Source organism: Bombus huntii, chromosome 4 (assembly GCF_024542735.1).
Source record: "Bombus huntii isolate Logan2020A chromosome 4, iyBomHunt1.1, whole genome shotgun sequence".
NCBI classification, from domain to species: domain Eukaryota; kingdom Metazoa; phylum Arthropoda; class Insecta; order Hymenoptera; family Apidae; genus Bombus; species Bombus huntii.
The window spans coordinates 18,283,377-18,300,714 of NC_066241.1; the positions used below are offsets into that span (position 1 = coordinate 18,283,377).

Sequence of the window (17,338 nt, forward strand, 5' to 3'; positions counted from 1 at the left end):
GTCACCTTATCTTTTCAAGTAAATAGGATCTCGTAATGATAGATCTTTATTAGCGAAGTTCTTATCTCTTTACCGAAATTACATTTTTCATCGATGCCGCTTGACGGACGATAAATAGTCTGCGGTATGTTATATCTTAGTGTGACCCTGAATGTTAACTTGGCGTGTGACCAAGTTTCGAGGGTGGTCTTTAAGGGTGAAAGATATTTGTAGGATGAGGCGACGTCAATTGCCACGACACGTATATTTAACGTTGTGGTGTGAGTTGGTACCAAACTGGAGATAAAAATATCGTGGGTCTCTTATGAGTTCACACGTGAATGCATTTAATATAACAGGCGGTAGATTTCGTTGTACTTGAACGTCAAATTTAACAAACGATCCGAACATCGATATTTTATCTTTCATTATATTACAAAATTCATATCATTTCTTATATTAGCCATTATTATTGGCTTCTAAGATATGTCAGTTACGTTATACGTACGTATAGATTGCATTATAATTTCACAAACTCCAAGAATCAGTTCGACGTCGGTGATTCGATCGAAAGGGGTGGTGTTATTCGGGTGAAATATTTTACGTATTTAGCGCCAAGTATAAAAGAGATTGCTTACCGCTCATCCATGGAAGCAGGTTGTCGTATAGGACACCGGACGTATTCGTGACTTCCGCCAGCTCGCCATCCGCCGAAACGTCGACCAACGAACGACGATGAAGACGTTATTGGAGAATCCCTGAAACATTTATTGCAATTTTGTTTAATAATTCATTCGGAAGTTTGTCACTTTTTTTTCATTCTTACTTCCTAACGCGTTTCATTTTCATTCTTATTTCCGGCAACGAGGAATATCCTTGACAAACTTCGTTTGTCCTTGACTCAATTTCTACCCTGATTTCGCAAGAGCTACGTGGTAATTACTTTTATATAAAATTCTTAATCTCTTTCAGCATTCTTTACGTCCTCGTAACGGTACTATGAAAAATACATGTTTTAATTAAAAAACGAAAGAAATAAAAGAATATTTCATGACGATTGTACTCGTTCTGAGACAGCCTGGTACAGCATCTCCTGTTTCTGTTTTAGCGTGTTTTATGTATTGTATAAAGCTGGAAAGTTGAAAGTGTGGAAGGAACGCGGGTCTGATTGGTCATAGTGCAATAAGCCGTCCTTCTCGCACAATCATTTTTATTGAATTTTTTATATCTCTGTTGCACCTTTTTCATGTCCTCTCATAATCTACTACGGCAGACGATGCAAGCGGAACAGCGTCGACCCTCATGTAACACGCAAACAATACGTATGCACGCTGTATTCCAACGGTACCATATTAATCTATTACCGTGAAATGAATTGCATAAGAAAGATCTCGGGTGGTTTACGTAATAATCATGGATATATACGCGGCGTAATGTTATCATTCTTCGGGTTTAATATACTTATATAAGAGATTTTTCAATTAAGCTTCTATAAAAAAAAAACATGTTGTAACATTTCGAGTGACCTGGACAACAGATTTATAAAGGGTTTTTTTTTTTTTAAGAAAGAAGGTTCTTGTTTCTTGTAAAGCGAATTTACATTTGCGTGCTGGATATTTGTTGCAAAAAATTGATAAGCAAAGTCAATTGCTTAAATGCGAATGTTAATATTCGTTGCAACAATTTACCGCTCTCTGAAAAGTGGACAACCTAAAGACACGTATCTTTGAATTATTCACAAGTGTTCTTAAGTGTTGCACACTTTTTATTCACACAACGGTACATTTCGTGCTCCGTGTTATTTCAAAGTCCAAAAGAATTTGCACCTGTGCGGAATTTAAGATATGCTCGCGACGCAAAGTAACTGACAACTGTAATAAAATTGTCTTTTCGGAGTTGTCGATTTAGCGAGAAGAGATATGAGACGTTCGTTTCAGTTTCGTGTAAAATTATCATGTATGATCGTGAAAAATGCGCACACAAAACCGACTGATTCACGTACAGTGTCTGGAATAAGGTACAAACTAAGATAAGACGAAAATAGGTGGTGAAACATTACAAACAAACGAAAAGTAAAAGTCTGCTTTTGAATAAATCTTCCTCATTGATTATTCAATATTTTCAACTGCTTCTGGACCAATGAAAAGAAGAGAAACGAGAAAACGATGTTTCATACCGTGAATTTTAGTAAATTTGCGTAAGAAAGGAAATGTACTATCATTAACATGAATTTCCAACTTGAAGTTTGCTACTTAAAAGTTTGTTAAGGTGAAATAATAAACAAACTTTGATGCACACATAATTCATCCACAAACTTCCTTACTTGCGTACAACTCTCGTTTACGATAGAAATGTAACAATCTGTTTTCGCTAGAGTAGTAATTCCGTATGCAGACTGTCTCATATTGATCTAACCAGTTATCTTGAATAATATAGCACACAGAAACTACAGAAAAATGTTTCAGATAAATATTATCAAAAAGTATATGATGCTCTTTTAAAAAATTCAAAAAACTAACGAACTCGGGAAAAGTCGATAAGAAGTTATTATTAATTGTCACGATTAAGAACTTTCGTAAGACGATGCAAAAATGTAACAATTCCACGTAGGATTACATTTATGTATCTACTACGAATGAAATTACCTTGAAGACTGTAATTGATGATTCGGGTCGAGCAACGAAACGTCTGGATTATCCTTTGGACAACTCTCGAGGCTACTCTGCCTCTTTGATTCGGAATCCTCGCACTTCTCCTCTAGTGTTGATCTCAGGAAGGATTCTTTATCACCGTCGATGCCTTCCTCTTTCGAATTTCGTTGATCTTGTCGATTCGTCGACGCAAGTGGTAAATTATCTGCACTGCGAACCTTCCGGCACAATTTCGACGTTGAACCGTGCCGTCTTAAAAATTCCTGCAAAAAGCGGAACCGCATTGCAGAGAGGATTGGGAATACCGCTCGTTTCTAAACTTTCTTTCTCGCTTGCGTCACTCGTCGGAGATCTACATGCATTTTCCTGTCCCTGAAGACAAATGCTATACTTTGTGCTTCATCCTTGCGAAGGTCACTTACAGCAACTTTACATTAACTTTTTATTAATATACGTGGACAACACATATTGTGTGTGTATTGTTGTTTTATATATTCGTTAATGTTAGCGTTATTGAATTAATCGTCTTTTAATATATTAAAACACTCACCGTAGTTAGTGTGAATACAACGTGCAAAAATTAAATTAATTTTAAATATTCTACTTTTACGCTTACGTTCTTCGTTTCGCATTAAAATTGTCCCATTTTAATCATCGTGTCGGATAGTAATTTTACTCTGGGTTATAGATCTATCGGATTTCGCTGTATGCTGGAAGGAACTGATGCTACGTCGAACAACGTCCTAAAACTAATTCCTTCTAGCATTTACTACAGTTATACGAGTAATTCAACAGTCCTTATCAACTGAAGTATTTCAACAGTCGAATATTCATTGTATTAACAAGCCTCGATATTCACTGAAGTTATCCTTAACGTTAATTCGGTATATTAATTTTCCACCAGCTGTATGTTTCCAGTAAATGTCTCATAACTTCTATATGGACTTTTAGACTAAATCAGTTAAAATGTCACTAATATAATTACTATTCTCACGTTACAGAGTTAACAATGTTTTAAAAGGTTTTATATATCATAAATACTTTTGTAAGGGTTACTGTATATATATTCAACACAATGGCACGATATATCCTAAATGCAGGAAACATTTTTCAACGAAGATCGTCTCACGCTAGCACCGTTTTATCTAAAATTATGCATCTATCGATTGATGTTGCAACTTATAAGAAAATACATACTCAGCGGTACATAAAAATGGTAATCTTTTCCCGTTGTTAATTTGGTAAGATGAAATCGATTTGTTACGATGCAAGAAGTGACGTCAGAAGTATGTACTTACGATTAATCGGCATAGATCTAACAAGTATAATATGAAAACCTTGTCGTTAAGAAATACAATGTATCGTGAATAGCGGCCGTGGTCCATGCTATCAGAAAATGAATTTAACGACTTCCTTACAAGTAAACCACGAACTTATTGATCAACCACTGAACTACACTTTGCCTCCAACTACCTTGAACTTTAACGTTTGACGTGTCTATTTTGTACAGTCTCTTTCGCGTTCGTTACATATTTCAATATCAGGATGCGCCGGGGATGGCACATTCAAAATTTTATAACGTACAAATAAACTATAATGTTTCCCTACATTTAGATTAAAATGAAAGGTCGGAAGTAATATTTTTATAGCTTTTAAGTTAGTGAAAAAGTTGCTAAGAAGGAAGCGTCGTATAGGATCGCTATCTAAGAATCATGCTTGGCGATCGATACCTGTTACTTTATATTGAATTATCTATATTTATTATAAGTTTCACAATTGTACTTTACGATGTGATTAAGATAACTATGTTTCTAAAATTTTAACTTACTACTTATTTACTTTATATATAATTATCTGTTCGGTATAAGTTTCACAATTGTACTTTACGATGTAATTAAGATAACTATGTTTCTAAAATTTTAATTTACTACTTATTTACTTTATATATAATTATCTGTTCGGTATATTTAATATCGTTTTAATTTATTTTACTCCGTTATCGTCGTTTGAAAAAAATACCAGAAAATAATTTATATTTATAATATCGATTCTAATATTCAGAGAATAAAAATGGTTAACGATAATTGCAATTGCGCGACATTTCCTGGAATTTTCACTAATTTTCTGGATAATTCGTTGCTCCTTCGTTTGTCGTGACTGCGAATTGACAGGTAGGTTGATACGAAGTTAGGGTTCGATCGAAAGTTTCAAGGACGTGGATCAGCTGGACGGTTAATTCACCCGGTGTCACGACGAAATTGGTCGAGTTGCTGCTTTCTCGTCTTATTCGATTACATACCTGGGATAGGAAGCCAGCTACGTCGATGGCGCTGTTCACTCGCGGCCTCGAGGTTCTTGGCCAGCCCAAACCACCTCCGCTATCCAAGGAGTCCACGTGATGGCTCGACCAGTGCAGATGCTGGAAAATGTGGCAACGCAATTAGGACAAACCGATACCGCTAATATCAATGCAAATTGCATTTTAATGTGATTTTTCTCAAGCGTGATTTCCGACAAGGCAGACAGGAACAGACAATTTGTATACCCACTAAGAATAGAATCTATTTTTTGAAACCGTTTCGTTAAAATAAGAAACGGCGAATCTTTAATAAAGTATATTTTCTTGTAATAGTGAGTAATACTTCTTTGTAATAGTGAGTTTAGTTAGAACGAAGTTCATGATTTTGTATTTTTATAGTTTTATTTTACTCTTGTGAAGCATAAATAGCAAAGTATAGTAACAATTATAAAATAAAGTGTTAAAGTATTATGCTTTAATAGAAAACTAAATCGATCGTACATGTGAATACCTTAATGCCCTGCACATTTGCAATTCATGGTGTCGTTTTTGTGAATTATTGTTAAATGTTTAGCAATAATTGTTCAATGAACATAATTAAATTGTGCACCTTATTAATATGTCTGATTGCATCTTATCTATTGTAGGTATGTAGTTAAATAAAAGTTAATTTATACAATTAATTAATTGTTTATTAGACAATGCTATTTTTAGTGGGTATCTTTTGAACGAGGATGTTTAGACAATTCCAACATTTTTGCGATGCACTGACTTTTAAACTAATTTCTATTAGTGCAATATCTGCCTTCTTTCTAGTTCACGAGTATTCCTGTTTTTTAAGGTTTTCGTTTTCGTACAAGGCTCATAATCTATTACCTATATTGACTTTACAGTCCAAAAAATTTTCTGCTTTTATATCGTACAAATAATTACAGTTGTAATTATAATTGTAAATAATTTGCAGTTATGTAAAATAGTGCTTACACATTAACAAATGATCATTTCCCATTATTTATATCGATCATTATACACGTATATCCTCGGATGAAAGTGTAGTAATAGTTCTTCAATGCGTTTTTCAATAATGTAATGTAATATTAATACAATATTTAAAAAATGACCATGACAAATACTACAAAGATTGAGTTTACGTCTTTGAACTCAATTAAGTGAATATGATTTATTAACCATATTATATTTAGAAGCGGGTTAATTAGAATATTAATTAAGGGATTTTATTAGCTAACGGTTCACTCGCGGGACGTAAGAATATATCTATGGAACTTTCCTTGTAATATAAATATAATTTATGGGCAATATCATTAACATTTTGTATATGAATACAAAATAAGAAATTTACCAACGTTATGGATTTAGTTTGGTTTCGATGTCGTTGCTAAATATTTTAAATACCGTTAATATACAAAGCCAACATTTCATATCGTTATAAGCTTAATAAAATCATTTTTAACCTATAATATAAGAAATATTTAACGAATAACATTATAATAATATTAAATGAAACTTTTCAAAAATTACTTTACTTATCATATATTAGTTGTAAAATCGTTATAAGTAAAAATTTCATCCGAGCAACTGTATATCAATATTGTGCTTAGCTTAACGATGTATGTATCTTTCCTAACAACGTCGTAAGCGTTTCAAGTGGGCAAGCAGCTTTCCTAGTGATACAATAATCGCAATGTAAAAGCATTAGTGTTTGCTGTGCGCTATTTTTACGTCAATTCGTGTCGCTTTTTTTCTCGCATCTGCGTTGTTATTGTTGTGCAGAAACATCTTTGCTAAATGTGCGAAACTTGTGCTTGCACGCAAACTGATTGCAGTAATACGTGTGACGAGTCGAAGCATACTGATTATCGTATTGGTATTCCAAGCAGATCAAACAATATTCATGAACTGAAAGGAAAAAATCGATGCAAATAAAAGGAGAAATAATTGGCATATTAAAGTAAAAATATTTGTCGACTTAAATATTACACGAAAAATAGGCAGATTGTTTTCATAATCAATTTTACAATCAATCAATCAATTACAATACCAAATTGTTAATTTACATTTCTAATAGTTCTTATATATTTCGTTTTAATTTGCTTTTCAGATTAAATGTATATATGTATTTGTTTCTTGTTTAAAGTAATGTGTTTGCAGTATATTCGAATTTATGTTGCTTGAATTCAGGTAATTGGGCTAATCTGTACGAGACTTACATATTTCATACCATTATTCTTGTTCTATTTCATATTACCGTTTTTTTAATGGGAAGCCAACGATTCATGGGTGCATCGAGTTGTACATACGAGTAAAGTAAGTGAGTCAGAAACGAACGAATTTACCTGTTTTTTCTAGCTTCGTGTGATCAGTCTTTTGCAGCGGTTTACGTCATTGGAATTTAATTAGGCTTTACGGATTACGTGAGGACATTCAATCGAATTTAGTACGTCTATATCCTGATGCTAACGTACTGGTTTCCTGTCTCTAGCAGATTCGTGATCTTGTTGAGATTTGGGTCAGGAAGCTATTACTCCAGCAACTTTAAGACAAGATATATCTAGCAGAGGCATCGTTCGTCCGAAGCAATATTCTTCCTATAAACGTTAGATTACCAACACATACGATTTCATGATGTTTTCTAAAGTTGAGCTTCATCTTTCTTAATACGTGTGCAGTATGTCGTATGCGAAGAGTACAACGGATAACGTTTTTATTATACTCTGTATATACATACACATATGTTGTTCAATCGTAATGTGAGCGTTGCCTTCCTGCTGTACGATAAGCAGAAATTCAATTTCATAACTATTGTGTCGTTTTATTGATTCTATCGTTTTTATATACTATCGATTTTTAATAAAATTCCTACTTGTTACTACTGTATCGTTTCTTAATTGTCTGTTTCTTTTGTTTAACATTTAAATTTAAAGAACATTAACAGAACGGTGTTGACGATACGATACAAAATGACACGCACATATCAAATAGACCGTAAAATATAATATTGGTAGTTACTCGGACATAATCAGATCATTTTCCTTATATTCGATCGATTTCATTCGATCTATCATAGAATACGATTGCTATATTTCCCTACTCGCAAAGATACGATAGAAAAACTAGAAAAGATGCGATACAATGGAATAAGATTTGTTTTAATAAACGGAGAAGTAGGAAACTTAGAAACCGCGATACGTAAATAATAGAAAGTGAAAAGCGTTATTAAAGGTGCTACAATATTTGTTACATTCGAGTGCAATTAATTGAGGCACACGACCACTTGAAGTGACTCAAGCGTTGGTGCGAAATTTCAAAAATGTCTCATGTCATTCGTGTATTAAATACCGACTGTTTCCACTTTCCAGAACAATTTGATGTTTATATCGTATTTCAAGCCATTTTTACAGTTAATCTCAATTTTGTTTCATTAAAGCCAAACACACGATAAATATTGGAATTACCACGCATCGATCGATCGACTTTGGTTTATTTGCAATTTTCCTAACAATATTTCGCGGATTAGATCGTTCAGGAATTAAATCGTTGATCGAAACACGTGAACACAACTAAACAAAGTACCTTTGAATTAGTGAAATACTAATCTGTTAACCAGGTCATCTCTTAATAAGACACTTAAACAATATAATATAATATCGTAAAAATAATTATGGCAATTTAAGTGATAAGTTAACTCGTTTTCCCTAGTTAATACGTTAATGAATGGAAAATGTACGTTATGTACTTTACTCTTTGATCAGATTAGTTTTGATTAAGCTGTAATAAAAACTTCTGCCTTCTTCCTTAAATCACTATCTAATTGAATAAAAGATCACTAAATTGTGTAATTAAACTGAAGCAATTTTATTCTTCAGAGAATCGATAATCGTGGAATTTTAATCTTGTACTTTAGAAAGTCAGTCTAGATCCTCTTTCTCAAATAAATACGTTTTAATCCCCAATCGTGATACCACACTTACGCGTATTAAATTTGAAAGTTTAAGTACTGTGGATGGTTGGTTATTAAAAGTTCTATGAATCGCCTTTGGAAGATGGAAATGGCTCTACGTAAGCAGATCGTCTGTACATACATATACATGAAACGTTGACGAGCGCAAATCAAGGTTGAGAGTAGCGAACATGTACCGAGTTGAAAGCAACAACCTTTTACGATTGGATCTCTATGTGCCGAATATGTAAATACATACATATGTATGATGTATCTATGGACGCTTTTTCGAACGACGTTTTTGATGTTACACTCGAATTCTACATCGGAGAATGCTAAATACGTCGGCTGAAAGTTCTCTTCCTCTTCTCGATAAAAATTTTTCACCGTAAAGTAGGTACTAAATGACTCGCAGAAACAGGCGTTCTTTTAAAATTGCTGTGAAGCGAGAAAAAGTCGGTACTTTTTCAGTCGTGTGTACCAATTGAATGATTATTCTCATAACGATTTATTTTCTAAGGTAGACCTCGATTTTGATCATTAATTTTTATCGTTATCTGTAGTTATTCACATTTTATTAATATAGATGTATATCGGCTTGCCAACTTCGAAGCGTGCAAATCTTTTATGTCGAATAACATGTATTTTAAAGAAATATAAAGTATAATAGAAAGAAAGTAGCGTCTCGAATAGCGTTCAACACTTAGAATATACATGCACTGCAAAAGCATTTGGTTGAAAGCATTCCTACATATATCATAACGCTATATATGTATGTATATATGTATGTACATATGTGAAGGAACATTTTATTATAGAAACTAACCAAAGATATAAACCTAAATACTAAAGTTATATTAGAATTCGATTTTGTAGATACGTATAAAATGTTATTTCCCTAATTTTTAACTTACCTGTATTTTTATCGATTTTATTGAAATTATTTTTATACTTTCATTGAAATTATTCTTGTTTCATCTTTGTGCAAATTACGAGGATACTTCTTAATAAAATAGGTAATAATTCATGCATGCATACATACATGTATGTATAAACGTATCTTCTAGTGCTCTATTCTTATTTGTAAATTATAATGGTACTTTGGAAACGCAGTATTTCAGAATCGTAGGTCATTGAATATGAGTCAGTATGGTCAGAAGAAATGTGATGGAAAAAACATATTGTCGTTTTGCTAAAAATGTGAGATATCTCAGATATCGAAAATTTCAAAATATCTATGAATCTTAAGACGCGTACAAAAATTAGGGTCAAAAGTAAACTATTCTTTAATATAGAAATGTCATTATTTCCCTCCTTCGAACGGCCATATAAGATTGCGGTGAAAGTTGGCAAGCCTACATTTTCTGGGTAAATTTTCATATTTCCAAAACATTTTCAACTCGTACTTTAATTACCCAATTCTTGGTTTGCGCTCTTAGAAATCTATTTATTATGAGTACTATTGTGACTATGTATGTATCTCTACATACTACTTCGTTGCGTCAAAGATAGGGACATCCACGAATACGACTGTATCCACATGATCTATGGGAATGACTAAAACATCATTGTTAGACTAAAGAAGCAACTTTTAATCGATCGAAGACTATACGAACTAGTATCCTAATGGTAATGGAACTCGTCTATAGGATCGTCGATAGACCATTCGCCAATTAAACTCAGTATGACTATAATCGTCCCGATGAATATCGAAAAGTGGACTCAGTCGGAAGTACAGACAAGAGAGAGCCGCAGGGGATATATAAAGGAATAGATGCACGAAGCACGTATAAAAGCAGAACAAAGGCACATCGTGAAAATATTGGATAGAAAACAAGATAAAGAAGAGAATAAAAGTGAGCTAACGATCAGTGGAAGAAACAGCTGTTTAATATGGATAGTAGTGAAGAACAAGGAAAAGAAGAAAAATACAAGAAATAGAAGAGCAAGAGGAGGGTGTTACGTAGTTGGAGGTAGGAGGCATACGTAGTAGTAGCAGTAGTAATAAAAGTAGGAGAAGAAGAAAAAGAAGAAGACGAGAAGTAGTCGTAGTTGACTAGTAGTAGTAGTAGTAGTCGTAGTAGTAGTAGCAGTAGCAGTAGTAGTAGAGGTAGTAGTAGCGTAGTAGTAGTAGTAGTAGTAGTAGTAGTAGTAGTAGTAGTAGTAGTAGTAGTAGTAGCAGTAGTAGTAGCAGTAGTAGTAGAAGTAGAGATTGTTAGCAAGTACCGATGGTCACGCGATGTCTGCCCTGTGGAGTAGAGCGAATTGGCAGCCGCAGTCGCGCGGCTCTCGAGCCCTCCTCGGGTACTGAAAGCACTGCTCCAAGACGCAACAGCCCCCGCCCCCACACTGCATCACCATATCCGACAATGTGGTCATTACCTTCAAGATTTTATACGAGCGATACGTATACATTCCCGGCGGAGCGTCATTTTTCGATTATTCATTAGTGCGAGGAACGACGATTTTCGCAATGGGTCAGCAGGGTTGGGAGAGGCACAAAGAGATCAATTCCATTAGAGTCTCGTTCGGAGAATCAATCGATAAATCTATTGCTAGATTGTCACAACTAAAGCTACTAATTACCTTTCCTGTCTATACTTCTATTACAAATAGCGTTATAATAAAAATCCGAAAATTCTGAACTTTCTAGACATTTTCAAGTTTTGTATTTGATCGTTTGTTTTTTTTTTTTTTTTTCGTTAAAAATCGTCGATTGTAAATTCGTAAATAACGAAATTGTTCTCGGTATCAAATATTCTACTTCCAGATTTCGGATTGTTATTTCGAAAAAGTGCGGCTTTATATCTAATATATATTAATAAAGAGTAATCAGAGTAAAAATACATAGTGTCTACGAGTGAAATAAATGTTAAATACTCGAATTCGTGATTCAAGAAGATATATTGTATTACTCGATTAATACGATCGAATAGATTTCTACCTTTTGCGTAATATTATTTGCATCTTGTTTCGGAGAAACGAATTAGTAGTTCGAATAAACCGACTTAGAACTGATCGAGGGTATAATTCTATTATAAATGTCGATATGTACATATCGAGAGAAAATGTACAAATTAACTAAAATTCACGTTGACGATTTAGTAAAATAACTAAAAACAGTAGATGTAATCGTATTCTATCACTAAAACTTTTTTTATCCTTGAACTTTATAAACTTAGTAAGAAACTAGTATTTCAGCTTAGATAACTTAGAACGTTCTGCAACTGTAGTTGCACCGTCAGTAAGCGTAACCGCAATACATGTTCCCTTAGGGATTACAAATTCGCCTTACAAGTGAAGTTCTCGAAGTTCAATTCGAAAATTCAAAAATATTTGGAACTTTGCACAAACGTAGTTCATGTGATGCTAATAACGGAATAATCTTTCTTCCTGCTGGAAAACAGTCTTAGAGATGAAAACACCCCCCGAAGAAATTTCGACTTTTTTTTTGTGGCCTATATTGTGGATATGAGAAACTAAAAAAAAATGTTTTCAAAATTATTCTCTCACCAGCCATAATTTTTGGAAGTTTTATTTCTTGTTGTCATGCGCGTAGTCTCCAAGGAGTTTTTTATAAATATACGAATGATTTGAAACAACAAAATTTTTGAACACACAGGATCGAAGAGTGTAACATGCAACGCTGATCGCGAGCTCTTGCCGAGCTGCGGTAGCTGATGCAAATTATTTGTATTAATTAAATTAAACTAGTTATATTAAATTATATACATAACTTCTTATATCTACAAGCATAGTGATACAGCAATGTTTATTTTTTATTCCCTTTTTTATAAAATTTTTATTTACATATTAAAATTCGTCTGATGAAAATCATACAAACAGTAAATATTTGTATAGAGTCCTCCGAAGAACATTACAATTTATACTTCATTTGTACTTTTTCTGTATCTTGTATTTTCTTAAATATTTACGGTAATATGAACAGTCAATCAAATTTCTTTGAGGCTGTTTTCACCCCTAAGACCGTTTTCCAGCAAGAAAAAGAAATTGTTCCGTTATTAACGTCCGTGAACTACAATCGCGCAAAGTTCCAAATGTTTTTGAATTTTCGAGTTGCCGAACTTTTCTTGTTAGTGTTCTTCAATGAATGGTCACGACACAATTTCATTTCGGTTGATTTGTATGAAATAAATTTAACGGAATAGAAATTTTGCAGTGAAATTTGTTTTTAGAACACGATCGATGTTTCTTCGTCGTAACGTTTGCACAAATTTTTGCTGCAACTAAAATTAACCTTGCGTGTTAATGGGACAAGGGGGTCGTTTTGTAGTCATTAAGAGTAGATTATATTTTCTTCAAACAGAGAATTTCCGTGTTGAAATCCATAATATTGTGCGCAGGATATTCATCAGTCTGAATTTCAATTAATTTGCGACCTACATTCAGAGAAGTTAGCTTTCCAATGATTATTGAGCACGATAGCTGAAAGCTATTGCCAAAATCTATGCCGACAATAGTAGCAGCAGTAGACTAATCAATAATCGATAGTCTTTCATTGTATTCAAAGACTATAGTGTGGTTTATATCTATCTGTGTATATCAGGTAGATTTTTATTTGAAATTTTTACTGGCTGAATGATATAAATAAATGAAATCATATCCTGCTGTAATATTGCGATGTTATAAAAATGTAATAAAAAAGAGAGCCATAATACAGTTGTTAATTTATACTTTAGAATCTAATATTTTTCACGCAACAGTTCCCAAAAATCAGTCAATACATTCAAATGTATTTCATTGGTATATTATTAACATTATATATTATATAATTTTATCGTGGTTTTTGTTGCTACTAAAACTATCCAAGTTCTATTAGACTCTTATAAAACTGTTCTTCATTTTTACTTTGTCGTTACAGAACCAAGATGTACGTCACTTGTATCTTATGTGAGTTTCACGTGAATAATCTACAGTTTTTCGGTGATGTTTTAAGCATCGTTTCATTGCTTGATTTTTAATACTTCAAGCTACATGCGCGTCAATTAGTCTATAAATAACCATACGTATATACCGTCAATTTGCGGAGATCGTATTCCGAAACTGAAGTTAGACGTAGACAAGTGGGCACCGCTTAAACGAAAATATAGCTCTCGGTTCAATATTCGATCCGATACGTCTTTTTGACATACAGCTTTCGCTGGAAGCGGATGTCCCGTCTGTTACTGCGATTACGTGCACTGTCCAATTAAATCTCTGTACCATCTAATTAAATCGATACTTCTGATACGTCTAAACATTTCTTGATTCGTATGTTAAATTACGCATATGAATCACTTCGAAATAACGTTCGCCCGATATGAATACCGATATCTGAGTAGCTGTGCAATTTATATATATCGTTCGATGATATTGTTTCGGGAATTTATCGATACACACATAAACGTACATGTCTCTCAATTGTATTCAAAGGATGCCAGATTGAATTTTTTAAATGTATTGCATCCTGCTGTGCAATTAGAGTTTGAATGTCTTCATGTGTGTATACAAGTATAAACATGCTATAAAAAGATCTTATTTAAATATATCGAGTTGTTCGAAAATTCATAGTTTGACAATCGTTTGACGTTTATTCTATTATATTATGTAAAAAGGAAAAATATCTATCGATTACATAAGAATGATAATGCTACTAAAGTGATATAAATGATAATTCAATTGTAACTGTTCGAAGGAAATTATACCGACAATTAATCGATCGAGTAGATTAATGTACGTCAAACATATAATTTAAAACGTAGTTTAATTATACAGGGTCTTTTTCAGCACAACAATGCCAATGTATTCTTTGCTAAACCTAAACCTAATCCTGGAACGCTGTGTATATTTTTAGTTTATTTCAAATTTCCATATTTAATATTATTATCAATTAATATTATAATTATCCGGTTCGTATAATTCCCGGAAAGCTGATATTTCGAATGTTTTGCTAATCAAGAAAATCATATGTTTCAATAATAATTCAATAATAATTTTCGTTTCGAAATTAACAAATAATAAATTAACAAATAAGAAGAATATTTTGTCGCACTCTATCAGTAAATTAAATTAACACTAACCTTACCAGGCCCGGTCAAATGACTGGTTTCAAAATTTAATTTAAAATTGTACATTCATTGTTACTTCTTTTGTTCATCTAATTTTATCTAAATTTTTATATTATTCGATTAATCAATTTCTCAATCTCTTTGTTTGCTTTTTTTTTTACTATGAAAAATTCATCGCCTGGTTTGTTTAACGCGACATTTTTCTAATGTTTTTTGCCTGGAACCTTAGCTCTGAACTCAAATAAGATCTAACCAGCTGTAGTTGCATACATCTAAATGCGGTGTGTGTTTGGCTAAGCACTTGAATAATCTGACGGAATCCATGTCAGGTAACGCATAAACACAACGGAGTCTTGTCGGAGACTCTCAAGAAATACTTCTCAAGAATATACTCCCTCCATAATGAGTTCTCTGTTGCTAAACGAAATCTAAATGCAGTATCATTTTGAGAGTCACAGAGTGCAGGTCGAAGCCTATGAGAAATCAAATACGACAAGGAGTGAACAAATCTTATAATATTCAGTACATTGGTTCTGTATTTTGTTTTATCTCTGACTACGTCTACGCGTTCAGCGAGAAATTCATTGAAAAACATACAAAATATAAGAGAGGGCCGTTGAGACGGACGAAATTCTAAGTCTAAAAATGAGCAAATTGAAAGTGAGGATGATTTGTTCGATTATCATCTCTTGTTCATATAACATATAAAAATGAAAACATATGATTCATTATTTTATTATTATTTAAAAATTATGCTGTGAATTGTTTCCTATAATAAATTGACAATTTCTTTCGAAGAAACAACGTCTATTTCGTAACCGATCAAACGACCGGTTACGGTAAGAATTGGTATATGAGAAGTGCCGGTACGGTTAGTGTTAATCGATTATTTTTGTACAGAAATGAATTTGGTAGATATTCATTAAAACTATATGTAGGTATAATTCCTTTTCAAGAGAAACTATCACAGAATTTTATATAAACAACTATAAAAAAAATCAGCCGCTGCTATTCTCCTGGAAAAGTAAGCCTAGCTATTTGGAATAGATTAAATCGCATATTTGCGATTTTTTTGCATCTATCTAGTGGAAGATCGAAGTAGCGAAATAGGATGTATAATTATGCGTTACCTGAGAGCAGGTGTGTTGAGTCGGATGTTGCGTGTATGCAGCGTTCGCCGCTGCGCATACCCCAGTCCCGGGAACCTTCAATTGTTCCTTGTAATCGGGTTGATACGGCAGTAACATGCGAATCTTTCCCCAACGATTGAAGAACAGCGCTATCGCGCCTGCCCAAAAAATCAACACTAACACCACGATCCCCACTTCTACGCCACGGACCTGTAATTTAGACGTTCCTTCGATGTTCATTTTACGCGTCTAATTTTTCAACGACTCGGTCAACAGGATTTCTATTTGCATTTAGATTTAGGTACCTTCTATTCGAAGTGAGAATAACGAATGAAAGAAGAACTGGAACAACAGACGAATAATTACGCGAACGAAAATAGGAGAAAACACAAAAAATATTTCTTTCTGAAAATATAAAGCAGATATATAGGAGACTTCAAAATTTCACGAGTTTAGAGATATTTTCAGATTTTTAAGAGATAAAAAGGTATGTAATTAGCTGAGATTGTTCGAGCAACTATGTATTCTTGAACTTACTTGTATGTAAGGTTGTGGTTGTTGAGAAGAGGGTGGAGGAGGTGGAAGGGGACCGCCTGTTATCGCTTGTTCCGGGGGAAAGGATGTTCGTGGTGGCTCTAAAACATTCCAGTAAATAATACACACCTTTAAACGTGTACTTGTAAGGTGCTATCAATAAGTGCCATTAATAATGGGTAATTTATTTGAAATTTTATTTTAATTTCTATTTCATTGAGAGTTACTTAGGATCATGATTCTGATAATATAAATCAAGGCTCTTAAAATCGCTGAGATATGCCCTATTCTGCATAATTACGATATCTTTTGTACAGTTTTCGAAAAGAAAGATTAAATAAGAACAACTTACCAAGTGTACGGAAGACGATTGGTCGACTTCGAAATCTCTTGCCGGCTCTCACAGCAGTGACGACAAGTTGATACTGCGTATCAGCTCTGAGACCGCTCAATGTAACAGCTTCACTATTTCCTGCGACCTCCGTCACCACCCTGTAACTAACCATAATCCTGTAACACCACCTTGCCATTGCAATCTGATTTCTATATTTTCTTTCTTTTTTTTTGTTCTAATATGACCTTTATATATTATATTGACTTTTTTTTTACATTTGGTACAAAAAAATAGAAATAATGCTTGCTTCTCAATTAACTACGACGTAAAGAACTACGAGCAGATTCTGATTAATAACGAGTACTTTTCATTTATTTATTATTTA

General features: G+C 33.4%; 1 protein-coding gene across 16 annotated transcripts in view; it reads right to left on the reverse strand.

The window, feature by feature from the left end:
- The window catches only part of LOC126864483 (uncharacterized), a 45,317-nt gene that overhangs the window by 7,297 nt on the left and 20,682 nt on the right, over positions 1–17,338 (reverse strand). For 14 of the 16 annotated variants that reach the window (XM_050615882.1, XM_050615883.1, XM_050615880.1 and 11 more), the window contains 6 exons: positions 16,972–17,117; positions 16,623–16,720; positions 16,086–16,295; positions 4,930–5,049; positions 2,625–2,893; positions 618–737 (listed from right to left, as the gene is read on the reverse strand). In XM_050615882.1, coding sequence (XP_050471839.1) covers positions 618–737; positions 2,625–2,893; positions 4,930–5,049; positions 16,086–16,295; positions 16,623–16,720; positions 16,972–17,117 — 963 coding nt within the window. The remainder of the gene's footprint in view (positions 1–617; positions 738–2,624; positions 2,894–4,929; positions 5,050–16,085; positions 16,296–16,622; positions 16,721–16,971; positions 17,118–17,338) is intronic. The other 2 variants (XM_050615884.1, XM_050615886.1) reach the window with 1 other exon arrangement.